The 26,915-nt window shown below is 42.2% G+C and overlaps 2 protein-coding genes across 4 annotated transcripts in view; both read right to left on the bottom strand.

Moving 5' to 3' along the window:
• Positions 1-15,232: 15,232 nt before the first annotated feature.
• LOC115193761 (dickkopf-related protein 1) lies at positions 15,233-17,385 on the bottom strand. Its single transcript, XM_029752723.1, has 4 exons — positions 17,058-17,385; positions 16,758-16,896; positions 16,394-16,528; positions 15,233-16,151 (listed from the first exon to the last, which is right to left on the bottom strand). Exons 1-4 carry the CDS (start codon positions 17,256-17,258, stop codon positions 15,886-15,888), a joined length of 741 nt encoding a protein of 246 aa, XP_029608583.1. The 5' UTR covers positions 17,259-17,385; the 3' UTR covers positions 15,233-15,885.
• Positions 17,386-19,984: 2,599 nt separating this feature from the next.
• The window catches only part of LOC115193760 (cGMP-dependent protein kinase 1), a 145,730-nt gene continuing 138,799 nt past the window's right edge, over positions 19,985-26,915 (bottom strand). For all 3 annotated transcript variants that reach the window (XM_029752721.1, XM_029752720.1, XM_029752722.1), the window contains 9 exons: positions 26,736-26,832; positions 24,396-24,535; positions 23,962-24,051; positions 23,402-23,543; positions 23,125-23,288; positions 22,898-23,020; positions 22,294-22,356; positions 22,145-22,211; positions 19,985-22,053 (listed from right to left, as the gene is read on the bottom strand). In XM_029752721.1, the coding sequence (XP_029608581.1) occupies positions 21,955-22,053; positions 22,145-22,211; positions 22,294-22,356; positions 22,898-23,020; positions 23,125-23,288; positions 23,402-23,543; positions 23,962-24,051; positions 24,396-24,535; positions 26,736-26,832 (985 nt within the window). In that variant the 3' untranslated portion in view covers positions 19,985-21,954. The remainder of the gene's footprint in view (positions 22,054-22,144; positions 22,212-22,293; positions 22,357-22,897; positions 23,021-23,124; positions 23,289-23,401; positions 23,544-23,961; positions 24,052-24,395; positions 24,536-26,735; positions 26,833-26,915) is intronic.

Here is a 26,915-nt window from a genome sequence, read left to right as displayed (position 1 = left end):
CCTTCATCTCTTAGATCTCCATCCCAAACAAATAGGGGGTGAATAGCATGCTATTCTGATGCTTAAGGTCAGAATACGCATAGAGAGAAAAGTGCATAAAAAGGGAATTACTTTCCACTTACACGAGCTTAACTCTGGTCGAAATCGGCCCCATGATGTGAGGAGTTATTGCTATTTAGCCTGAATCCACCTGGCTACTTGATCTGATTGAATAAGACCCTATTAGACACTAATAGGCCATGATTGGGCATGATACCTCCACCAGAGTATGTCTTTAGAATAAACCAGGTTCTTTCCTCTTCCTCCTTTTCTTACTCGTCTTCTCCTCTATTCTTGGCAGTCATTGAGAATCCTATTCTCATCTCATTGTAATGCAACATGGGCTGTGAATATATGAACATGATATTTCACACTTCTGAATCTTGGCTAAACTCCGATGAGCGTTTATCTTTTCGCTCCATAGCGAAAGCTGTAGTAGTTGTGTCGAAGTTATTGCCATTGTTTGGACTATGAAGTATAAAATCAGCATCAGATGTGGCTCATTTAATGCTCTGATCAGGACCATATGGTGCCATATTTTACTCAGCGGGATTCAGAGAAATCCTTCCCGTACAGCCTGTTTGCAGTTAAATTGTTCGGTGAACTTTCAATAAGTGAGAGAAATCATGTCTTTTGGAATAACTGGGACACAGAGCAGGGGTGTGCTGTGAACAGTGGAAAGGACCACCCTCAGGCAGACTGTAAATTACTGTAAATGATTAAAAAAAATTGTGGTGAGCTCACCATGCTATTTTTAAAAGAGGGCAGAATAAAGGAGACCAATGAATATGGTACAGGTTTTGTATGAGAACTGTCTTCAATTGTTTATGTCTAGGGCCACGGGTTTTTCCTGATTATGTCAACTCACTTGGAAAAAAACTCTTGACCCCATCTCTCCTCTGGATAAACAAATGACATGCCACTGGAGGTAAATCAAGTTCTCAGAGAGAACAAGACGACCAATCAGAGTTGGACGTGGGGAACTCCAGAGCATGCCAGAAGGTGCCCTCAGGATACACAGGCTTGTAATCTCTACCTTATTAAAGCAGATTGGTGTACATTTGTTTAGAGACAAGGCCCTGTTGTGTTCTGAGAAGGCCTATTGTACTGAGACTGCATGGAGTTCAGAGAGTAAAAATACAATGACAGCTAACATGCAAATGATTCCATGGCAAATTAAAATGTCATTTCTAATTACATGTTAATGAATGGAAATTGTTTGCACTAACTGTCATTCAACAGAATAATATTGGATATTATGAAGGTAGATGGATAGAAGACTACAACTTTCACCTCATTATGAAATACTCCTTGTCATCACACGGTTTTATCAAGCTAAGCTATTTGGAAAGTATTCAGACCCCTTGACTTTTTCTACATTTTGTTGCGTTACAGCCTTATTCTAAAATTGATTAAATTGTTTTTTCCCCCTCATCAATCTACACACAATACCTCAGAATGACAAAGCATAAACAGGTGTTATATAAATGTTTGCAAATGAAAAAAAGCAAGAAAAGGAAATAACACAATTACATAAGTATTCAGACCCTTTACTCACAACTTTGTTGATGCACCTTTGGCAGCAATTACAGCATCAAGTCTTCTTTGGCACACTTGTATTTGGGGAGTTTCTCCCAGTCTTCTCTGCAGATCCTCCCAAGCTCTGTAAGGTTGGATGGGGAGAGTCGCTGAACAAATATTTTCAGGTATCTCCAGAGATGTTCGATCGGGTTGAAGTCTGGGATCTGGCTGGGCCACTCAAGGACATTCAGAAATTTGTCCCGAAGCCACTCCTGCGTTGTCTTGACTGTGTGCTTGGGGTCATTGTCCTGTTGGAAGGTGAACCTTCGCTCCAGTTTGAGGTCCTGAGCGCCAGTGGCGGTCCTAGACCATTTCAATTGGGGGGGCCAAGCAGGGGCCAGTTGTACTGTTAGACGGGCCAGTTACATATCGTTTTCTTCACTGCATTGCAGGCATTAGCAGGCAAAAGACCATGTTCATGATCATTAGTGTTCCGCGTTGCCACAGTCTAATAAACGGATGTAAAAAAAGAACGATAGCAAAAATTAGTTATGTAAAAGTTATTTCATACTCCACATTTAGGGGGGCCACAAGGGGGTCCAAAATTTTGTCACAGTGGCACTGCATCCCCCCCCCCCCCCCCCCCCCCAGAACCGCCCCTGCTGAGCACTCTGGAGCAGGTTTAAATCAAGGATAAAGGTTTCCTCCAGACGTGACGCTTGGCATTCAGGCTAAAGAGTTCAATCTTGGTTTCATTAGACCAAAGAATCTTGTTTCTCACGGTCTGAGAGTCCTTTAGGTGACTTTTCGCAAACTCCAAGGGGGCTGTCATGTTCCTTTTACTGAGGAGTGTCTTCCGTCTGGCCACTCTACCATAAAGGCCTGATTGGTGGAGTGCAGCAGAGATGGTTGTCCTTCTGGAAGGTTCTCCCATCTCCACAGAGGAACTCTGGAGCTCGGTCAGAGTGACCATCAGGTTCTTGGTCACTTCCCTGACAAAGGCCATTCCCCCCCAATTGCTCAGTTTGGCCGGGTGGCCAGCTCTAGGAAGAGTATTGGTGGTTCCAAACTTCTTCCATTTAAGAATGATGGAGGCCACTATGTTCTTGGGGACCTTCAATGCTGTAGAAATGTTTTGGTACCCTTCTCCAGATCTGTGCCTCGACACAATCCTCTCTCGGAGCTCTACAGACAATTCCTTTTACCTCATTGCTTGGATTTTGCTCTGACATGCACTGTCAACTGTGGGACCTTATATAGACAGGTGTGTGCCTTTCCAAATCATGTCCAAAATGTTTTCTTTACCACAGTTTGACTCCAATCAAGTTGTAGAAACATCTCAAGTATGGTCAATGGAAACAGGATGCACCTGAGCTCAATTTTGAGTCGCATAGCAAAGGGTCTGAATACTTGTGTAAATAAGGTATTTGTTTTTTATTTTTAATACATTTGCAAATATTTCTATGGGGTGTTATTTGTAGATTGATGAAGTTTTTTAAAAATCCATTTTATAATAAAGCTGAAACGTAACAAAAAAGAGTCTGAATACTTTCTGAATGCACTGTATCACCACTCACTCATACAAAGATATCATGAAAACTTTGCCATAGAGCAGGACTGGACAATGACACCCCTTAGCCTAGATGGACCCAAGTCAACACTTTTGACTGTGTTTGATAGCTAAAGTCAATAATTGTGGATAGACTGCTATAATGGACTAAAATAAGATAATTATCAAAAGGAAACAGTGCAATCAAAGCAGTAGCTGCATCCTTAAAAGTAGAGGCGTTATGCATCAATTATTTTAGAGGGGGCGCGAAGTACGTGCCAGCCCCCCTTCGGAATTCTGAGAATTTAGCATTTTATAAACACCTGAAACAGCTTTTTCCTGCAATCAAGCGCAATAATCATTATGCCTAATTTTATGTAAAAAATTTGGATATTTTCCCACATAGGTTATCTAAGCATAACTCTTTACCTGTTCAATTGTCATTTTAATTAATGATGCATATTGATGCACATGTTAGAGATTTTATGCCTTAGGAGTTTAGTACAACTGCTGCACTGGTATATAGTATCATAACCCAAGAATGAAAGCACATTTTATATTTTCTAGTCTAGCAACCTCGCCAGCAGGCATGCCAGCTAAGATAGTTAGACAAGCTACTCTAACTTGAATGATAGCATGAAATGGCTTGGTAGCTCATTATGAGGTTGGGAGATTGGGAACCTATCTTGGTGGCTAGCTGAAGACAACTTAATAAAATGAATAGGTGGCTAGTATTACAGAGAAACAACAACAACATTTCGTTGTATTTATTCATCAAGAAGGAATCAATAGAAGGAATCAATTGGCTCCCCAATAGGCTGGGGAGCCAGACCCACCCTCTGGGGAGCCAGGCCCACCCTCTGGGGAGCCAGGCCCAGTCAGTGAGTTTTTCTCCAAAAAGGGGGTTTATTATAGACAGAAATATTCCTCAGTTCCATCAGCTGTCCGGGTGGCTGGTATTGCAGGTGAAGAACGTTCCCGCAGGTGAAGAAGACGGATGTGGAGGTCCTGGGCTGGCGTGGTTACACGTGGTCTGCAGTTGTGAGGCCGGTTGGACGTACTGCTAAATTCTCTAAAACTACGTTTAGGAGGTGGCTAATGGTAGAGAAATAAATATTTAACTCTCTGGCAACAGCTCAAGTAGACATTCCTGCAGTCAGCATGCCAATTGCATGCTCCCTCAAAACTTTAGACATCTGTGGCATTGTGGTGTTGGACAGAACTGCACATTTTGGTGTGGCCTTTTATTGTCCCCAGCACAAGGTGTACCTGTTTAATGATTATGCTGTTCAATCAGCTTCTTGATATGTGACACCTGTCAGGTGGATGCATTATCTTGGCAAAGGAGAAATGTTCACTTATAGGGATGTAAACCAATTTGTGTTCAAAATTTGAGAAATAAGCTTTTTGTGCATATGGAAAAATTCTGGGATATTTTATTTCAGCTCATGAAACATGGGACTTTACATTTTGCGTTTATATTTTTATTCAGTATATATATACTGTATAAAAAACACTCAAATTAAATTGCTTTTTTTATCTGAGGGGGCACGTGATCTTGTGCCCCTATGTGCATGACGCCTTTGCTGAATAGGCCACCTTCCTTGTTTCCCATCTGAGAGGATTTAAGTGGGTGCATCAGGCCAGTCCTTACTTATCAGTGCTTATGCATCTCTGTTCATTCATGACTGCTGGAATCTAAGAATTGTTATATTGCTAATATCTATCAAGTCCTTTCAGACAAAGTCGTCATGAAGTCAAAGGAGAAATGCAAGTAATTAAGCTATTCAAAGTTATTGGGACACCGAGAGTGACGTTGGAAACAAGCGTCTGCTGTAACCCATTGGGTACAGGAATACAGGAGTACAGGAGTCTCCAGGACCAGAAACGATGTGTTTTGGATAAGCATCACAAGGTCAAAAAGGCAGGATCTTAATAAAACACTTTAAATAAGAGTAGAGCTCTCTCATTAGAGTGTTATTACGTCATAGGGACTTCCTGAGCTAATAATCAGAGGACAGAGACTGCATGGGTCTACTTCAGGATGTGTCTCAGCCGAGAGATAGCCAGCCCTGTAATACAACAGCTTCAATTACACTGCATCAGGAAAAGGAGGCCGTGATAGAGCTCATTCACAAAGAGAAGGACACGGACACAGAAGGAAGGAAGGAAGCAGTGCTGTGTGTGCGTGTTTGCGTGTGTCACCGTGAGGATGATTCACCTTCATTTGGAATTTTGGTTGGTCTTGGGGTGGTAGTCTACAGACATTACTACAACAAGTAGTCATTCTTGGAGTCAATGCCATGACTTTCAATGAGGATTTCATCAAATCATAAATTCTGTTAACTTGAAATGACTGACATTTTAAACTGCCCCCAATCTAACGACCCCCTGCCCTGTGAGCAGAGCCAGATAATTGCTTCCCTCATGGCTTAGAAAAGCTCCAGCAGGCAGGCTGTTGTTGGACTTATCCTCAGGAGAGAAGCTGGAAAGAATGATGCCTTCAAACAGCACTAACAGCACAGGAACATCTGTTCAATCGCTTCCATTGATAGTAATCACAACTACCGGCAAACTGCTACATCTTATCCCCCGCAATTAGCAAAATACGGAACTTCTAAAACACCCTCTGGCTCTTTCTCTCTCTCTCTCTCTCTCTCTCTCTCTCTGTCTTTCTCTTCCTCTCTCTTCCTTTCCCTATCTCTCTCTCCCTCTTTCTCTCTTTCTCTTTCTGTGCTTTTGAGGGACTCTTCAGATGTTTATTCTGCCTTTTGTTAGCCAACATCGGTTGTAGTGAATTCCCATTGAAGGAAACTATTTTGCCAAATGCCAAAGCCATTCACATTTTCTTCATATCCTGTCAGATAAGCCACCACAAAGGCCTCTCTTTTTTTCTCCAGCTTCCAAAACCATTCTTAACATCTTGACATCCTCCTCTCTTCCTCCCCCTCCCCTCTTGTTAGGCTATAGAGTTGTAATGTCAGGAAGGACACACATTCCTCTGTACGTATTCACAGATCTCAGAGGAGAAGGGGACAGATGTCATGCAATGTCTCCAGCAGATCAGAAGGGGAGATGGAAAGGAAGGCAACAAGAGACAGAAGAGGCTTCAGAGAAAGAGAGGGAGTGGGGAGAGTGAAAGAGGGAAGGGAAGAGGACAGTGAACGAGAGAGAAAGTGGGACAGGGAAAGCGAGAGAGAGCAGTCTTGATCAAAGGTCTGAACCAAACATGTAAACACTGGCTCGGGCCTCTCCAAATGAGTTTTGTTTTCCAAAGGAATCAGCATCTAATAATGTATGTCAAAGAATGGGACTGCTGTAGCTCCTAGGGTCAATATGGATGAAGTGCTGACTGTTAAGTCTCAGAACACACATAAAACATCTGTACTGTAAATTAGTTTATTAGAGTGCACCATGGGAGTCAACAGTAGCACATTTTAAGTGCATTAAATTGATTGTAAATTACATGCAGAGCAGGACAAAGCTTGAGTGTTTAAACTGGCATTGGTTTCAAAACCTCCTTTGTGGTAGCTTTTGGATGGCTAGTAGCTCGAACGCTCAATAAAACATACGCTTGGTATTCAGACTCACACAATTAGAGTTGAAATGGGGCAGCCAACGTGAAACTGAGGCGTTAACTGCAGTGGGCCCTGGCTTTTTGACATTCTTTTGTAAATGCTGTTGTTTTTGTAAACAAGGTTGTTTGGAAGGGATGGGAAACACCTGTGTACTGTGATCAGTCAGATGACACTCAGATGCTCTGGAATCTGTCTCTTACTGATAACTACATGTAATGCTGTCAGCATGTTGGACATCCAGTGATCAAAGCTATCTACCAGACCTTAGTGTTTTTCTTGGAATTGTAATTTTTAGGTTGGTATGGGAATTTGTATCCCTCATTGTCTTGCAGTGTCTTGCCCCTCTTTCCCGCTCATCCTCACTGTTTCTCCATCTTTGTCTGGGTGGATCTTGACCCTATACGATCATTTTTGTCTTCAATATCTTCACTATACAGTCTCATATTTGGTATTTATCCATGTATGACTGTCAACATATGCCATGTTTTTAAGTTGCTCACCATGCATACAGAAAACGTGCTAGATGTAAGAGTCCCATAAACAGTATTACATATGAGAGCCTCCTGTATGACTCCTATCAAAATGACTGGGATTCCTGTGGCTTGTGATTAAGCTGTTGCAAACCACACAGCCAAGAGAGAGAAAAAAACAACATTTAACCTCAGACCCAGGGACTGGCAGCCTAGGCAACAACAGCGGCATATTAGTGATTATGCCCTGAGACAAAATGTCCGTAATTTGTGTGTAACCCACATTGAGGCAATTCTACCTCTCAGCACATGGTTTAATGTCTGGAGAGGTTTTGGGGGTGCATTTACCAGTCCAATGTATTGCCTGGAGTAATCAAAATTACTTTTTGAAAATGATAAAACTGATGTGTTTTATAGCTGTTGAGTATGACATATACCTGTACTAAATATGATTTGTGTTTAGTACACACAACAAACAAATTAAGAATTGTCCTTTTAAGTTTGTTCAGCAGACTAAATTATTGTGATGGCCAGCTTTTCTTTCCATAAGCAGGTTTTTCCACCCTAGGACAACAGTTCCTGTGTTGTTGGCGGGCTACTGTAATCCATAATAACACCATAATTGGTGTTGCTATGTCTACGATTGCCCATGAGAATTAGCAAAGCAACCTGTTTAGAATGTCCTCTAAGTGTTTACACGGACACATAAGACAGCTACAGTTATTGCAAGTCCTCTTTTGACCAGTGGGACCTGGTCCAAAGGAAAGCAGAACCAATCTGTCTGGGAAGTGTTTCCATATGGACACAGAGAGGGGGGCACATTCTTGTGGAAATGAAAGCCAGTCCTTTAATCTAAGAGACATAATCAATATATGATAAGGGTTCTAGCTGAAGGACAAGAGCAGTAGTTTGAAGATAACTAAAGACAAGATTTGTGATAGGACAGAGAGAGGGGGGCACTATGTTGAATTAAAACGTTATGCACAAAGGTTCTAGTTAACTCCTTGCTAATCAAGGCTCCCTATCAGCTGCTTAGATCACTCCCTGCAGGCCTAGTGTTGCTTTTGTTTTTAGTGAACATAGGTTTTTCTTAGAGGAATGGTAATTAGAGTTGTAGAGAACTTGTCCAGATATCTGTGACAGCAGTTACGTAATTAGTAGACCAGTGGGACAGAAATTAATTGGCATGTTGGAGATTGTACACGTCACTAAAATGTAGTATGTGTTCAGAATACCAGTACTCCCTGCGACATCAGTATGTTGTGTGATTGTTTATGTTTGTGAGGGAGGGAGACAGTGAAGTGGTGCGGTTTTGGATTGTGCTGACCACCCTGCTCTAAACAGATGTTTATCATCGTCTGAATGCCAAAAGCACAGTTTAAATTAAATGGAACATTTGTGAGGCTGCCAGTGTTGTTTTGGGGTTGTCAGTTAAATGTAGGGTGCCACAAAATAGAAGAGCTCTTGAATGGAGATTTAATTTGTGTAATGCGATGGTCAAATGCATACACTGAGGAATGTGCTGATACCAACAATAGTAGTTAGCATTTTAACCAAAGTATTAATATTGCTTAATCACAATGTCTTACCGAATTTCAGAATAGGTCCAAAAATATCACCAAGGATTCTGGAGGATTTGGTGCTTGGCTAAGAGTTGATGTGACTGTGTAGTTCGAGCCAAGGGATCGGTTTGGGGTTACTGGAGAGTTAAGACATCTCTGGGACAGCATCTGACATGTAGGGACAGTTTGATTCCAACAGTAACTTATCTGAAATCTGGTATCAATTGGCCTTTTGGGTGGCTACCTAGCAGCATGAGAACATCACAACATATACTTGCATTGTCCATAACTCAAATTGTGCCAACCATTCCCATCACCACCCTCAACAACATAAGGAGGGGGTGGGCATGCGTGATCAGTGTAAATCCATGTTCCTCAGCCCAAGCTGCGAGTCCAGGGCTGAGTTAGTGTGATTTATGTCCTGTTATTCACGTCAGTTGTGAGAGTGACAGTAATGTGAAGTTTCCCACCCACAATGGAGGAACACACACAGACTGCAACCTCAACACAACTCCACGGCACGGCTGTGGGGTGTTCTCAGTCACTGTAAACCTGCAGAACAGTCACACAGCATGCAAGCCATCGGGGATTGGTTATGAGTTGGGCCCTGAGTTTGTACTGACTATATGGATTGGACTAGAAATACTCTACATCTGTAGTTTGTGTTGGTCAGGTCATTTGGTCAAGGAAACCGTCGGGCCCGAGTTATGAGTATGATTCAACTAGTAAGGACTGTGAGTGAGGATGATGCTGAGTGAAATACAATGCTTATATTTTATTTTGCGTTCATAGTCCTTGAAGATCAGTGTTCACCAAGGAAAGAGAGAGAGAGAAAAGAAGTCTTACGAATATAAGAATGTCAGAATGTCTGCTAACGGAGGTGAACTTGACTGTTGCCTTCCTTTAGGGGCGTGGACAGTCTATTGAGTGTTCCTTATGGCACCTCATCAAGTCCCCTCAGATGTTGGTGTGAACGAATCAACATTTAGATAACGTCCTAATATGCTGGAGATGACCCAGTGAGGATAACCCAACCTTTGATTTAACCCCCTGCCACTAACTCTGTCACAGCTTAGCCCACCAGCAGGGGCCAAGACAATCCAGTCCATTTACCCCTCACAGAGATCAAGGCACCAGAGCACTGCCGTCTCCCTTTTCATTCTATTCTACAAAACTCTACCTTTGTAAAGTCCCCTCACGCAAATTAGATTGTGCTCCGACCCCCTTTTTTGAAGGACTTAAAGACAGTCTTTTGATGGCAAAACTAACAGGGGCATTAATAGGTAGGAGGAATGGAGGGAGGAAGGAAAGGAGTATCAAAGGGTTAGGTGAGTGCCGAACGGGGTTGGAGGGGGGATGGAGGGATGGAGGGAAGCACCCCATTTCACCCCCCCCCCCCCATCCCTGAGGACTGCACTGTAACGGAAAATTGTCATTTAAATGGTAATTTGAGGTATTATCAACAGTAACATTTTACTGCTGCATACTGTAAATGATGGTGAACTATGGGAAAATGTGAACGGGGAAAGAATTTCTTCATTTCGAATGGTATTGTATTTTCATTCCCAGAGTACAGTACCATACCGCATATTTTTTTTGCATCAAAAACCTTTTGACCATGGTATTGTTGTTTCTGGCTCACTAATTAACATACTTTGAGGCGTGCCTTGTAAGAGGCTACATTTGTTGTACCCCTTAGTGAGAATGCTATACCAATTTAACTGGTATGTGGTAGTAGTGCCCAATCAATTTACAATGTAAAGGGGACAGATTGGAGTGGCAGCAAGCTTTAAACTTTAAATGGTTGAGCATTCTTCAATGTCCTATTTGTTTGTTTTGCCCTGTAGTCGCTGCCAGTCTGGAAGTTTTTACAGTACAATACCGTCAATTCTATGGTATTTTGCTGTGTATCATTACACAATGCTTGCTTTGATACTTCATTTAGATTGCAGTAGTGGTACTGCAATATGAAATACAATAACTTACTTACCACTAGTTAATGTCAAACTCACAGCAACCCCTTTCCAGTGTGTTAATGGGATGATGGGGGAACCTCTGAGGCCATTACTGTACTATTGTCTAATAGGATGCTTCCCCTTTGAGCTCAGGAGGCTGCTCTGGGGCTCTGCTCTTTTGATAATAACGGACTGACACTAGGTAGGGTGAGGAGTGACGTTCCATGTTTTCTGTATTTTCCTGGAAAAGGGAGAAAGGGAGAGAGAAAGAGATGTGAAGGGGGAGAGGCATGGGGATAGGTATTAGGGGGAGAGAGGGGAAAAGGAGAGGCAAGGTGGGGAATTATATTGTTCCATGTGCTAGGAGAAGGCAAAGAGAGATGAGAAAGAAGGGAGGGGTGAGAGAGGGAGAGGCAGAGCTATAGAGAAGAAAGTAAGAGAGAAAGAAAGTGTGATAGAGAAGGGGGAGGCAGGGGAGAGAGAGACAGATAGAGGAGAGAGAGGGGATGCAGACAGACATCTCCTGTCGGTCGAAGGGTTTCATCATTTAATTTCCAAAACTCTGTTATTAAACAGAAAGTCCAGAGACACCTATTTCCTGTTTCAGGGGAAGTGATCTCTGTCTCCTGTGTGCATACTGAATTAGCTATGGTCACTTGTCTACTGACAAGCATTTACACTGGTTTTTGCCAAGCATTGCATTTTGGACGATTCACACTACTTCAGGCCTTCCACAAATGTGTCTGTGTCACGGATGGATATTAAGTATATGTTGCCATTGAGTCAGCTGTTCTGAACACTGCCACTCCACAGGTCTACTCAATTAAAACATTATACGACAGCATAGCTTTCATTTTTACTGAGTAATGACTCTTTTCTCTGTTAGTGTTGATTTTCCAGCGTAGCTGCCATTGCAATTAATCTAATCTCTTTTTACATAGAAAAATGTACAAATAATGAGTAAATTATACGTGTGAAACAGCTTTGCACAACGTGGTTGTGGCTCGGAGAGACTTTATACAGCAGCATTCATGCCAGCTTTCTGGCTGCCAACAGAAAAGGTTCTGGATCAGGGATAATGTAGAGGAGGCATTTTTATTCCTAGCTGTAATTTTGCCCCCTCCAACCCCCCTTCCCCCACCCCCCGGTGCATCTGTTTGCTGTGTTTTGTCTGGCACAGAGGGCAGACATGGCATATTGGCTTATTATTTGTATAAACAATGGGCATATTGTGTGTTTGCAGTGAATGGGACCCAGCTGTGGCCAAGCTGGAATACTGGCACATCAGGAAGGAAGAGACGACCAATTGAATCCACCTGAAGAACGCAGGTGTATGAGACATTCGAAACTGAACACGTGCCAAGATAGCACTTTATAGTAGACTTCCCTTGCTGACATAAATTAGAAAGCCATGAAAGAAGTTAAAAGCATCAAGTGCAATGCAAATTTGTTTATAGGAAATGTAGTTTTCAAATTACAATGTATGACTGGTAGTTTCTCTTCAAGACATGTATGCTCCTTATATCAATGTCAAGACTGAGCCTCTGACATTTCACATGTGATTCAACTCAATGAAATCCAATTATCTGCCAGAAAAGGGTCCACAAATCACTAGAATATGCCTAAGTCCTTCCTGTTTCAAGTTTACTACATATGTGGTGTTAAATGTCCTTTAGCATGACATCATCAGAGTGGGACAGACCTGAGACCACAGAGGAGGCGTCGGCCACAGATGGATGGAACACCAGCCTGGATCAAACCAGACACCCAGGGGCCCCCCAGGAGAGCCAGCCCAGAGCAGCGTTCTTGGGGTAGTACAGAAAGATGCCGAGCCTCCTGGCCGCCATATGAGGAGACCTGCAGACATCACTATGGCTAAGAGAAACATATAGGGAATTAATACATATGATGGGAAGTATATTATATTCTATGGTCTTCAATGGATCCAATGGATTCTAATTTGCCATAGCAAAAAGTTAGGCAACCAGCTGCATCACTGTATCATAACTAAAATAAGCCATTACTCCACTTGAGATACTACAACACTACTAGTTAGTTATTACCATTATTTTAGGACTGTTATAACTTTTGGGGGGAAGTGTAGGTCCCATCATAGCCTTTGAGGAACAAGAGCAATCAACAAGGCAGACTCACCTGTTGAGGGCAGTCTACGACACACCTTTTTGTACCCAATCCAACTTCCTCACTGTGTGAAAGACTCCATCGTAATCATTTTGAATTTGAATCAGTAGGACTCAATTGTTTTCAAATGAGACGGTCAAACACACAAAGCATTGTGTAGGATGACGTGTACCTTTTTAATTACAAATTTCCCAGAGATAGGGAGAGTCCCCCTGTTTCTCAATCTCTCAGATAGTCACTGTGATTACTTCACTAAGATGAATAGTGTGCATTGTGCCTCTATATGGGGCAAACCGTGCCAGCGACCAACAGTATGATAACATCTCCCTAGGATAAATGTTTTGATAAGAACTTGTTTTGATCAAGATCCACATTCCCCAGATGCATGCCCCTATCATGTGACAGAATAGCAGGTATTATGCATGTGTACACGGCCTCATCTCTTTTGTCTTTTATCTGTGATGGGTCTCACTGCATATTTGTTTATATAGCCTTGTCAGGGATGTTTGGCAAACCTTTTAGAATAATAATGAAGATTACACCAGCCACTTTAGTGGTGAAATGGTTTATTGTGCTTATCAGATCTAAAAGTGAAATAAGAGATTTGAATATAGCTTGAAAATAAACGCAAGTAGGCAGGGTGTTATTATAACTCAATAAAGATTTGGAATTGATATGGGAAAATTGAAAAACACACATACACATAACTCAAAAGACTTATCAATGGTGGCCATCATAAGTGTTATGATTTTACGGTCAATTGAAATTACAATCCCAGTGCACGTCATAAACAGGAGCGGCGATTCTGTGATCTTCTCGATACGATCAATGAATGTTATGGTAATGTTGAGACTTCTAGATAACACAATGGCATAATAAATCCATCTCAAAGCCCTAGAAGCATAACTGGTGTTTGGTTAGTATTTTACTCATGTATAATTTACCAGTCCTTGGACATGCCAGTGGGATGTGGGAGTGTGTGGTTAGCCTAATTATGAGTGGCTCTGCAGAGACACTGATTCCAGGAACCCCAGCAAACACGCTTTAGCATTATGATGACAATACAGGAATTGGCAGTCATTTAATTAATAGAAGCATGGGCTACTTTTTGATGTAAAATACATCTGTGTGTTTGTTCACCCAAGTGTATGTCAGTCTGCCAACCGCCATCCACAACTGGGGGTTGGGTGCTACATTTGCAGTGGATATGGTGAATTACCCCCATACAATGTAAAGTGCTTAAAGACCTGGGTCAAATCACTTCTGATACGGTACAAACATCCATCCTTAACCATCATAGTGTACTGTATATGGCCGTGACATGAAAGGTTGCAGAGGGCACTTTGCATGGTTACAAATCGAATGTTTCCCTTTGCCACCCTTTGATCCAAATCACTGGGATGTCAACATGAGAATCCGCCTGCTAGGCTGGGGCAGGAGACACAGTCGTTCCTTCACCGTCATGTAATCCACATCGTCCTAATTAGAGACACGCAGGTAGAGTTTGGTCGATGCTTATATGTTATTGCACAAGTGCAGGAAATGCGGTGTGTCCCTGCCATGCAGTGAGCATGAAGAACACTTGTGTTGCATCACAGTAAACCTAAGTCGTGTGGCATCCCCATTTCATGATCCTTCTTTAGATTGAGTTAGATGAAGTAATTAGAGAGTAAGCTCAGCTAGCTGGTAGCTACATTATCTCTATGTTCTGTTCAGCTTCACATGAAGGCTAGGAGAGGTGTAATTAGAAGTTAGCCAGAAACACCAAAGACTCAAGGAGGACACTGGGATACTTATCATAGACTATTTTCATTGGATACAGCATTACTGTCTTTGTAGTCCCCTGCTGTAGTGTTTCTGTCTTTAATGACTAGGTGTGTTTTTTTACAGGAAGCAATGCCTGGCCCAAGGACTGTGCCACACCACTATGATATTTCTCCTATGGTCAAGCCCCCATACAAAGATATGTTGTTTTGTGGTAGTTGATGTGACGTTTGTGTGTGCGCGCGCGTACATGTGGCTATGCCTTTGTGTATGTGTAAAACCATGACCAGGATAGCTGGGCCAAAAATTCTAACTCTCCAGTCTTAACCACTGATTTGTGTGGACCGGGTTAGGAGTTAAATGCTACCAAGAGCATGCCTAAATAACTCTTGCTCTCCAAAAGGGGTGGTTGTTAGCTTGGAATGCTAAAAACATTCCCTACCCCCTATCTTTGGAGAGCTTGACTGAATCATTAAGCTGTTGGACATCATTTTGGGACGTATAGAGTCAAAAACTATTGGCATTTGGGTTGTTTTGCACCTTTCCCCCGGATCACAATATCAAATACTAGATTATTGTTGGACAACCATTGTAAAACAGACAAACAAGCTTTTTCCTTGTAGAACTCGAGCAGCCACACTGACAACATGGGTCAGATTATTATAATGTTTTAATAAAACAAATATCTTTACTTTTTTTTTTTTACAAGTAAATTAAACAAATATACATTTTACATTAAACAGTAAATAACAATATAAATCATATTGTGTACACATTTACAATATTGGAAACGAACCATGCAGCACCGTGTTGTTATTTATCATACTGGTGTTGACAGAATTCAATAGCTCAGTTAAGTACCACCTCCAGTATAGTATTTACAATACAGTAATTTACTGCAATAATCAAGGTTAGTTCCATAAAAAGAGAAACAAAACAACTCTGCCATTTTTAATGACCTATCGATCTTTCCAAGACACATCCAATGACAACTTCCTTATTCGGCATCCTCCAGCATCCAGAGGAATCTGATTGGTCCATTTTACACCATCGCATCCCTCTGAGCATATCACTTTTCTCTGGAATCTGTTCTTCCTTTCCAGGTGGTGTGTGTGTGTGTGTGTGTGTGTGTGTGTGTGTGTGTGTGTGTGTGTGTGTGTGTGTGTGTGTGTGTGTGTGTGTGTGTGTGTGTGTGTGTGTGTGTGCGTGCGTGTGTGTGTGTGTGTCAGCATCTCTGACAGATGTGTAGGTTATGGGCAGTGTGTCAGCATCTTAGGCAGTGTGTATGTCCAGGATGTGTGTGTGTCAGCGTCTCTGGCAGGTGTGTAGGTTCCGGTCTGCGGTTCTGCTGACTCCAGGTTCTTTCTCTCCTCTCTCCGGTCTGCAGGAGAGACCACCTCCACAGTCGCAGCGCTGGAACAGCTCCAGGCCATGGCCACCTTTCCTACGGTGACGTGTGCACGCCTGGCCCTTCGTCAGCACCGGCTTACAGATACGAGACCAGAAGTGGCGTGCACAGCACAGACCCGCAGAGCAGTCAGAGGACCTCAGGCAGTTGTCACTTTCCCGACCTAGAGAAAGAGAGAGAGAAGAGAGAGAGATAAATATGACGTGTTCTGTTGGAAACTCGGGAAAGGCCTAAAAAGCTGGAATTGTTATAATGAAATGTTTTCTTTCAAACCCCTTGGCTTTGTGTTTTCAATGGTAATTTCGTCCGAAGTGGACAGTGTCGGGAGGACAAATCTATAGAATCTTTATGGGTAGTGTTTGTTGTGTGGGTGTGTGTATGTGTGCGTGTGTAATACACACCTACCTTTGACAGAATGTTGTGGTTGACCTTGGGGCAGAGGCAGTCTCTTGCCATGGTGTTCCATGGTGTTGTTCTGCCTATTCCCAACACTGGTAGTGACTACAGCTTCAACATCTTGATCACTGGCCTGACAAACACCTGAGGGAAAAGGTACACGTTATCAATAAACGCTAGTAAAGATTTCAAGATAATTACAATATCTCATGACACCCCAACTTTCTTATCCATTAGTTGTTGTTGTACTCCCAATACCTCTCTTTCCACATCATTAAAATTCAATACAAGACATCGCATGAAGTAAAAGTATCATGATCTGAAAATGGTTGAAAAAATAACAACATGAAACATGTGGATATGTTGCGCTCACCGTTGATGCAGCGGTTCCCAGCGCAGCACATTGAATCCCTTGCGCACCGCTTCCGGATCTTTCGGCATGGGAGGCACGCGCCTCGGATATCATTGCAGAATTCATCGGTCCCACACTCATCATCATGTGTGCAAATAGGCTAAGATAAATAGACATAATAAAATATGTATTGCCATTGGAACATAAATTCAGAACGCATTTCGGTAAAAGCGCAAAGGTAACGTGTCCAACAAACGTTTGGGCATTTCTTAGTGTTGGTATTACGCACAGCTCCTAGAGATTTCTAGTAGGATTTCTTACCTGCAAAGTGTCCACGACTGCTTTCTGTCGGTCACTATCTGGTGAAGACGGGCGTGGGCTCGGGCTAACCGTGTCGGTGCCACCAGGCAAGTTCTTGATGGCATTAGAGTTCAGTAAAACCGCCCCGGCATAAGCATCCCCAAGGTATCCAAACAGCATGAGATACACGGCCATAAAACGAAGCACTGACAGATGAGGCATACTTCTTCTTTATGTAAATTATCGGTCTTATAAATTAATCCGTCAAATGTATTGTTAAAAAGTCCGCGTAAGTCTTGAATCCTACCACAGTCTCAAGAGGTTGTTGTTAGTAGGGTATTTTGAGGTATCCTGACGCATGGCTCTGCGATGTTCTCTTTATACATGTGGGTCTGTATTTATTCCCGCCCCTCGCAGCACACAACAAAGGCGGAGGGTGGAATTTCAAAGGCTCCTGAGCTCCACTGTACGGAAATGGGCAACCGCCCCGCCAGGATTTCGTTTCACAATGTTTGTGTGATCAACAAGTCTCTATTGGGATTGCGCACATCACCTGCCTGGAGACCTCATTCTTTAAACGATACTTAAAGGATGCCATTAGGATACAGCTCAGGATAACTCCTGGCTTATTATGGCATTGTAGCCAATACCACATTTCTGTCAACTGGTTAGTGTAACCAAATGTTGATCAAATTGGCACCAAAGTTATTTACTCACATTTCAGACATAATAAGTTGTGGAGCTCCTCAAATCCAGAACTTCTAATAGACTACGCTTGACGAGCAGTTGACACGGACCCTATTGCTTATTTTGGGTAAGATGGTCTGAAATCTATGAGCCGTTCTGGCTCGCACAAGCCGCTCATGCAAGGCTACTTACTATTTGTACATAGTCTGAAATCTGCGCTCATAACTCGCAAATATTATCATTTAATATAGCATTTTTCCTTATTACCACGTCCTATGATTGAACTGTATCTGTTGTCTGGACACATTCTCCCATTCTTACGCTCTTTTGGGAAAGTTTGGCACAGTGGAAGGGTCTTTCCTAAAGGCGCACTATTTTTCCTTTGACATTCAAGTAGCCTAACTGTCCTTTGGCTGTGTGTACACGGTGATTGGAAGCTACTTTCCGTCGATTAACTACTTGATTTGATCTCTCTGATTGCAAAGGGCGCAATCATCCTCTAAGTGTGCTTGATTACACTAGTGGCGGACATCAGTATAGGATATGCAAACCATTAAGGGGTGCGAAAGTTTACCGAATTAATGGGCTTCCGTGGAGAGGTCTTTCAGGGCTGACTGGCACATTGAGATAAAAGACAACGCCGATCTTTCATGCTTGCGATCAGGTTGCGCTTGGGAAGGACACAGGATAAAAGAGGCCACCAAAGTGAGTGACTCTCTGCTCTTCCCATGGCCTGTAGCTCACTCCCACACAAATAGTCTTAAAAAAGTTTACAATATATCCAGAAAAGGCACCAAAACAGTTCCTGTACGGGGTGAGAAAGCGAGGCCGTAGAGAATGCGCTTGCTTCTCTTGTAGGCTACAGAAATAGTTTGTCACTTGGTCCCCATCTGGTGGTTTACAACTGTATAGACAATGAAGAAGCAATGTCGCCATAGAAATATTGCCTACCTGAACACGAATTGGCGCTAAAGTATGTCTGGTGGTTTGGTTTGATGCTTTAGCTTTTAACCAAGGTGTTAACCAACGTGAATTAACAAGAACCCCTTTGATAGGTTCAAGTGATCACACAGAGGTGACACACTGTTAGGCCTGTCTCGTGAGTCAATTCCATCTCTGGGAATACACTTTCGATGGGTCTGATTACTGGCATCGGAAATACTTATGAACCAGATGAAACACCTCTGAAAAGCTTAAGGTCTTCCTGTCAAAGCCTACAAGTTGCTTTCATTTGAATCAGGCTAATTTGGGGTGAACAGGAAGATGCCAACCTTTTGCACACTCTTGTGGCTGTGGATGTTTCCTTCTCTATATTATTGACTTGGTGTTTTGAATAGAAAATCATAATTTAACTTTAGATTGGCCACATGAAGAAAGGTATGAAAAGTATGTTGCATTTACTTTTTAAAGGGTGTACACGTGGCACTCTGAAAATATATTTGCGGTAGAAACATAACAAAAACACAAGGAAAATATATCAGGCAACTCAGATTGTAATGGTTGGGGATACACAAATCAGTGGAAATTAAAGCAGTAAGGGTCTGTCAAATTGTGAATGACAAAGTGGTGTACAAGAAACTGAAATGTTTGCAATCTTTTTTATGGATCCCTGCATCACGGCAACAATAGTGTTTAAAATAAGTAATGCAGGCCTAGGCTTTGTGTTCTTGTCTGTGGCGTATGATCTGGATTATTTGTGGCTTGGGTTGCATATGCTTGTACATGAGTGAAGATTGAAGCAAAATTCCTATTATAACCTCTTGGGCCTTTGCAAACTCAGCACTTTCTTAAATAAAAAAAAGATTGATAGTGCTAAGCATTCCATCTCAATTTAACAAACCAGCTGTGCCGAAAACTGCAAATCATCTTTGCCATCTCTTTATCTGATTGAAGTGGTCATTCTAAGTGGTGGTTTATCCATCATATTGACATGTGAGTTTCTGTGCCCATTATCCACAAAGGATCTAGGATTAGGTCCCAACCTGTCTATATAGTCTTATTCATTCTGATCTAAATGAGAAACTGATCCTAGATCAGCACTCCTACTCTGAGAGGCTTTGTGGATAAGGGCCCAGGTCTCAGTCTTCAGGTGCAACGACCCACTATCATGTCCAGAGGAGAGTGTTCACATAATGCAGTCAGTGTTCCTACTTTGTTTCCATACCATGTGCACTCAGGTTAGGCTACATATCCCTTAAATCTATCTTTTTGTAAAGGGTGAAAAGGAGCAAAATACTGTTTTATAGACAGACTTTCAGTTGTTGTCTGCAGTGTTTTTTTATTTTATTGTAAAAATATATATGAAAAGCAGCCATCTAGGAGACGGTGTGAAAACAGATGAAATGTTATGAGTCGCTTACTGTTCATGCAGTATTGAAACAATGACATGATGTTCATTGGGATGCCATTGATTTAAGGCACTTGCATTGTTCTACTGATGATGAATGATTACTGGGGTTGGACAGTCAGGTACTGAACCACAAGTGTAGAGAAAATGATGAATGAAGGATTAGCGTTACTCTTAAAACATAACCATGTTGGTTGTCCAGTCCACCAACTGTTTTACAAAAAACTGTTTTTAAAATAGAGCTACTACAAAATATGACTGACGCACACTTCATACTTATGATGTCAACAAGGAATAGTAATCGGTTGCTAACTGTTCTTCTATGTATGTATCATTGTCCTCTGGATTTAGCGTTCACTTGTATGACTTTAACTAAACACGGAGAATCAACACAACAAAAGTGTCAAATACTAAACAGACTGTCACTTAAGTTTACAAACCAACACAATTCTCTAAAGAAAGAAAGCAAGTGCATTACAAAGTAATCAAGCACTTTAATATCAATACACAGTAACAATAACCAGTGCTCATAACATTTCATCCATTCAAATTTAATTCAGCACCTGTATTTACAATACTGTAGAAACGACAGCACTAAAGGCATTCAAATTCCATTAAAAGTGGTAAATTAAACTACCGTGTCGTGAAAATGGGACTTAACTATTTCAAGGGATGGCATTTATATTGATTGGTTAGCAACTACATGATGAAATAGCAAATCATAGGATGAGAATGTAATGAGAATGTAAGGTTGATGTGTAGCTAAGAGCATATAGTGGACTTTCAAAATAAATCTTTATTATCTGATCGCTCAACGCCTGTGAAATGAAAGATGGTCCGAGGATCTTCGCTGTTGTTGTTGCTGATGAAGTTTGTTAATAACTGCATAATAACAAATTGCTTTCCAGAAATGAGGGATGAATATGTGTGACTGATTACATTTGTAAGCAGGACATTTGAAAGGTCATCATTTTTCCATCAGAAGCACAGAACAAAAAATGTTGCTTTTTTAAAGATAACTAGCTGCTGCATACAGTGTACATGAGTAAAGTAGATGAGTGTAGCAGCCTATGTGCATGTGTGAGAATGTAACTTAAAATGATATGTACATATACTCTGTGGTTCTAAAAGTAATATTTTAAGAATAACAGTAACATTCTGGTTCGTCATGAGCACTTGGTACCTGTTTGACTTGTCAGACTCAGTGTTAAGATCCTGTTTCCCTATTGAGGAGGACCAGATACCAGATACTGTAGGTACTAGGTACTGCTGAGCCAAACCTCAGGAACCAGCTATAGTAATAGAAGTCTTGGAGAGAAAACAGGGTGCAGAGGGGAAGCCTTCCAAACATGGACCCAGCCTGTCTGTTTGTGTCTGTAGGAGCAGTGCAGGTCTGTGGCCGCAACAGAAAACTCATCTTCCACCCTATATATTTGACTTTTTTATCCTTTCTTATAGTGTCCTTACACTCTCACATATATTGTACACACACTCATTCTCACACGCGCTCTCTGCTAAAAGAAAAGGCATTGTTTTAGCTCCAGGACTTACCTCAGTGTGTGTGTGTGTGTGTGTGTGTGTGTGTGTGTGTGTGTGTGTGTGTGTGTGTGTGTGTGTGTGTGTGTGTGTGTGTGTGTGTGTGTGTGTGTGTGTGTGTGTGTGTGTGTGTGAGAACACTGAGGAAATTCTAAGGTCATTAAATTCTAGTCCCAGAGCCACGTATAGCGAAGGCATATTGGTGACCCACAGCGGTTGTGGTCCTCTTCCTCTCTTCCCCCTCTCCTCTTCCTCTTTATCGCAGTCTTTAGAATGCAACTACATAAGGAAGTAGGCCCCCAGGCCAATGACAGAAGAGAATTTGGTATTGGGGGTGGGGGGTGACATTTAAAAATCGTTGTCCCAGCCAGAGTTGTCATCTGGGGGCGGGTCTTCATTGTCCTCTGGGAAGCTGTCAAAGTTACTCGTGTCCGTCGATGATGTCACCTGATTGACAGACAAAGACAGACAGAGAATTGAACCACTTAAACTTGTTATGAAAGCAGCTTGCTGCTGACATTTTTGTTTTGTGACTTACATTAGGGATGATAGGGGGTGTCAGAGTTCCCTTCCGTAGACCTTCCCCGTTAAAGCCCTCGAACCATCTAGAAATGTATAGAAACTGTTATAAATATCAAAATGTGGAAAGATGAGTAGAATAATATGGCTCCATATCCATGAACTTACTTGTGCTTTTGGATGTCTTTAACACCGTTTTTCAAGTTTCCCAGTCTTTCTGAAGGATTGTCCCTAAAATGGACACATCATGGTTAAATTCTCTATTTAAGACCAAATGATATTAAAGGTCCAATGCAGCCATTTTTATCTCAATATCAAATCATTTCTGGGTGACAATAAACTACATTACTGTGATTGTTTTTAATTAAAATAAGTTACAAAAATAGCTTCTTAGCAAAGAGGATTTTTTTCAGGAAAGAATTTTGCTAGGACTGTCTGGGAGTAGTCTGAGTGGGGACGGGAAAACTGAAAATTAGCTCTTACTGGCAGAGAGGTTCAGAACTCTCTTTCTTATTGGTCTATTAACTAATTTACTGTATGTTGATGTCGCCATGTAAGGCCAAAACTCCCTCCCACCAAAACAGAAATTTCAGGTGGTCTTTCAAACAAATCTTACACTAACAGGGCATTATCATAATGTTTACAATTTCACAGAATTATTCCAACCTCGTAGTGTGGAAATATATATAGAACACAGGAAAATCATGTTTTTGATTATACTGAGCGTTTAAACAGTAATTGTTGAGGGTGGACCAAATCGTTTGCGACTCACCTGCATAGTTTTTTTATTAAGTTGGCAGCGTTTTTGGTAATCTTCTTTGGAAACTCAATCATGTCAATGCCCCTCAGGATGATGTTATAGGTCTTCATGGGATCAGGGCCAGAGAAGGGAGGGCTGGAAGACCGTGGTAGAAGTAGACACAAACATTTCTCCCAATCTAAATTTACATCTAGCCTTACACTTTTATTTAAGAGTAAGTATCAGGTTTGTCTGTATACCTGCCGGTGAGGAGCTCAAACATGAGGATTCCTAGAGACCAGTAGTCGGCTGAGATGTCATGGCCTTTGTTCAGAATGATCTCTGGTGCCACGTATTCTGGTGTTCCACAGAACGTCCACGTTTTCTTCCCAAACCCTATCTTCTTGGCAAAGCCAAAGTCCACCTAAACAAAGAACATGGGAAAATACGTTCTTAGGGGTAACCTGCAGCGTTAATAGTTCAAAGGTTTAGAGGTTTGAGCCATCAAGCTTTGAATCCACAATGTGTGTCCCTTACTAGCTTGGCGTAGCCCCTGTGGTCCAGTATAAGGTTCTCTGGTTTGAGGTCTCTGTAGATGATGCCTTTGGAATGCAGGTAGGCAAATGCTTCCACCACACAAGCTGTGTAGAACCTGGTGGTGGAGTCCTCAAATGAACCCCTGGAGAAGGAAGTGACAATAATCACTAAAATAACCATAATATTTCAAACAAGCCCATATGACCAGCTCTTCCACAGACTCACTGAAACACATGGGAGGCACAATGAAATGAGTTGAAATATTGGCCTAACATGCTGACTAGGCCGGCCATTCTACAAAGACACAGCAAAAATAGGACCATATGCATTTCAGGTAAAATAACAAAACAATGTTTATCTCCCAGGACAAATTAGCTAGCAACAGCAAGCTAGCTAAATGTCCATTAATGTTTCATGTGTGTTTTGACCTGTCCCCAAATTAATATAGTTGATTCACCGTTGGTTTTGGTATTTTAACCTGCGTGTCATGAATGAGTATGGTGGGGATAGACAAAAGCAACAGGCGCACAATGGTGGTTTGGTCAAGGTATAACACTCACCGGTCTCTAAGAATGGTCCACAGCTCTCCTCCCAGACAAGCCTCCATCAGCATGTATAGATACTTACTGTCCTTAAATGTCCTGTACAGTCTGAATTTCAAACACAGAGTACAAAGATATGAAGACAGTGGCGAGGGGAGGGTGGGTCCTCTGCAGTTTCACTGTGAATTAAAAGTGTCTGTGGACAGGTGTTGTGTAACCGATGTGAAATGGCTAGTTAGTTAGCGGTGGTGCGCGCGAATAACATTTCAATCGGGTGACATAACTCGCTCTGAGACCTGAAATAGTTGTTCCCCTTGCTCTGCAAGAGCCGCGGCTTTTGTGGCGCGATGGGTAAAGATGCTTCGTGGGGTGTCAGTTGTTGTATGTGTGCAGAGGGTCCCTGGTTCAAGCCCAGGTTGGGATGGAAGTTACAGTTGCATGAGTGTCTCTACCTGACAATGGAGTCAGAATGGGCCTCCTGCATAATGAGTTTCTCAGAGCGGATATGCTCCTGCTGCCGTGTGTCCACGATGTGACGCTTCTTCAGGATCTTCATGGCAAAAGTCTTCAGCTCATCACTCTTCAGCTGGACCTGTTGACACAGGAGAGAGGAGAGCACTGTTAGCTGTAGGCAACAGTTCAATGAGACATCAATGCAATTCAACGTAAGTTGCAGCTTAGTGTGGACTTCCGACAGACTTCCGCTAGATTCCAGAAGACTGAACAGTCCCTTTACCAGTCAGAATGTTGAATTAACTGTCTGCTGAGTTCGCCCTTATGCCGTTGGAAATTTTTGACAAAATATTCGTAAAACAGTATTATTAAACCGACTTCAATATACGGGTCTCTGTGCATGGCTTTCATGGTTTGTTTGTTCATCATCTGAGGCACGTGCACATCACGTAAATACAGTGAGGGAAAAAAGTATTTGATCCCCTGCTGACATTGTACGTTTGCCCACTGACAAAGAAATGATCAGTCTATAATTTGAATTGTAGGTTTATTTGAACAGTGAGAGACAGAATAACAACAACAAAAATCCAGAAAAACGCATGTAAAAAATGTTATAAATTGATTTGCATTTTAATGAGCGAAATATGTATTTGAGCCCCTCTCAATCAGAAAGATTTCTGGCTCCCAGGTGTCTTTTATACAGGTAACGAGCTGAGATTAGGACCACACTCTTAAAAGACACCTGTCCACAGAAGCAATCAATCAATCAGATTCCAAACTCTCCCACCATGGCCAAGACCAAATAGCTCTCCAAGGATGTCAGGGACAAGATTGTAGACCTACACAAGGCTGGAATGGGCTACAAGACCATCGGCAAGCAGCTTGGTGAGAAGGTGACAACAGTTGGTGCGATTATTCGCAAATGGAAGAAACACAAAAGAACTGTCAATCTCCCTCGGCCTGGGGCTCCATGCAAGATCTCACCTTGTGGAGTTGCAATGATCATGAGAACGGTGAGGAATCAGCCCAGAACTACATGGGAGGATCTTGTCAATGATCTCCAGGCAGCTGGGACCATAGTCACCAAGAAAACAATTGGTAACACACTACGCCGTGAAGGACTGAAATCCTGCAGCGCCCGCAAGGTCCCCCTGCTCAAGAAAGCACATATACATGCCCGTCTGAAGTTTACCAATGAACATCTGAATGATTCAGAGGACAACTGGGTGAACGTGTTGTGGTCAGATGAGACCAAAATGGAGCTCTTTGGCACCAACTCAACTCACCATGGTGGGAGAAGGAGGAATGCTGCCTATGACCCCAAGAACACTATCCCCACCGTCAAACATGGAGGTGGAAACATTATGCTTTGGGGGTGTTTTTCTACTAAGGGGACAGGACAACTTCACCGCATCAAAGGGACGATGGACGGGGCCATGTATCGTCAAATCTTGGGTGAGAACCTCCTTCCATCAGCCAGGGCATTGAAAATGGGTCGTGGATGGGTATTCCAGCATGACAATGACCCAAAACACACGGCCAAGGCAACAAAGGAGTGGCTCAAGAAGAAGCACATTAAGGTCCTGGAGTGACCTAGCCAGTCTCCAGACCTTAATCCTATAGAAAATCTGTGGAGGGAGCTGAAGGTTCGAGTTGCCAAACGTCAGCCTCGAAACCTTAATGACTTGGAGAACATCTGCAAAGAGGAGTGGGACAAAATCCCTCCTGAGATGTGTGCAAACCTGGTGGCCAACTACAAGAAACGTCTGACCTCTGTGATTGCCAACAAGGGTTTTGCCACCAAGTACTAAGTCATGTTTTGCAGAGGGGGTCAAATTCTTATTTCCCTCATTAAAATGCAAATCAATTTATAACATTTTTGACATGCGTTTTTCTGGATCTTTTTGTTGTTATTCTGTCTCTCACTGTTCAAAATAAACCTACCATTAAAATTATAGACTTATCATTTCTTTGTCAGTGGGCAAACGTACAAAATCAGCAGGGGATGAAATACTTTTTTCCCTCACTGTACATGCAGGCGATGCATGCTTATTAACCGAACTCGTGCAGGTGTTTACATGGTTTTGCGCATGTGCCAGGTGATAGAAATTACAACGGCAGTACCAGCATTTTAAAAAGTCAGTTTAACAATACTTTTCTGTGGATATTTTGTCTCGTGTTTTTTGCACATGAACCATCGAAGTGGACAACCGGCAGAGTAAGTTCAAATGACAGTTTACTCAACATTTTGGCTACACAATGCTATTCAAGGCTACGTTCATTAAGCAATAGCTTGCTATTAGGTCAGGAGGCCAACAAGTGGCAGCTGTGGTTCCTACCAGCTCTACGCGTCCGAAGCCACCAACCCCCAGTGTGTCAATGATGTTGAAGTCAGCCAGATTGAGGTTGGAGAAGAAAGCGTTCTCTGCTTCGTACCTGCAGGGACAGAAAACAAGGACATGTTAACTTTGAGGTAGTACTTATTTTTTACTTATTTTAATTCTACACTGATTAAAACA

Source organism: Salmo trutta, chromosome 5 (assembly GCF_901001165.1).
Source record: "Salmo trutta chromosome 5, fSalTru1.1, whole genome shotgun sequence".
NCBI lineage: Eukaryota > Metazoa > Chordata > Actinopteri > Salmoniformes > Salmonidae > Salmo > Salmo trutta.
Note: the sequence above shows the minus strand (reverse complement) of the source record. Positions and strands in the feature narration are given on the sequence as shown.

Bases quoted from the DNA above. Each gene is read 5' to 3' on its own strand.
- LOC115193761 (XM_029752723.1), bottom strand. From the start codon at position 17,258: ATGCCTCATCTGTCAGTGCTTCGTTTTATGGCCGTGTATCTCATGCTG. The intron at 16,897-17,057 runs GTAAGAAATCCT...TATTTATCTTAG, and splicing joins CAGTCGTGGACACTTTGCAG to CCTATTTGCACACATGATGA. The intron at 16,529-16,757 runs GTGAGCGCAACA...CTTTTCCCTCAG, and splicing joins TGGGAACCGCTGCATCAACG to GTGTTTGTCAGGCCAGTGAT.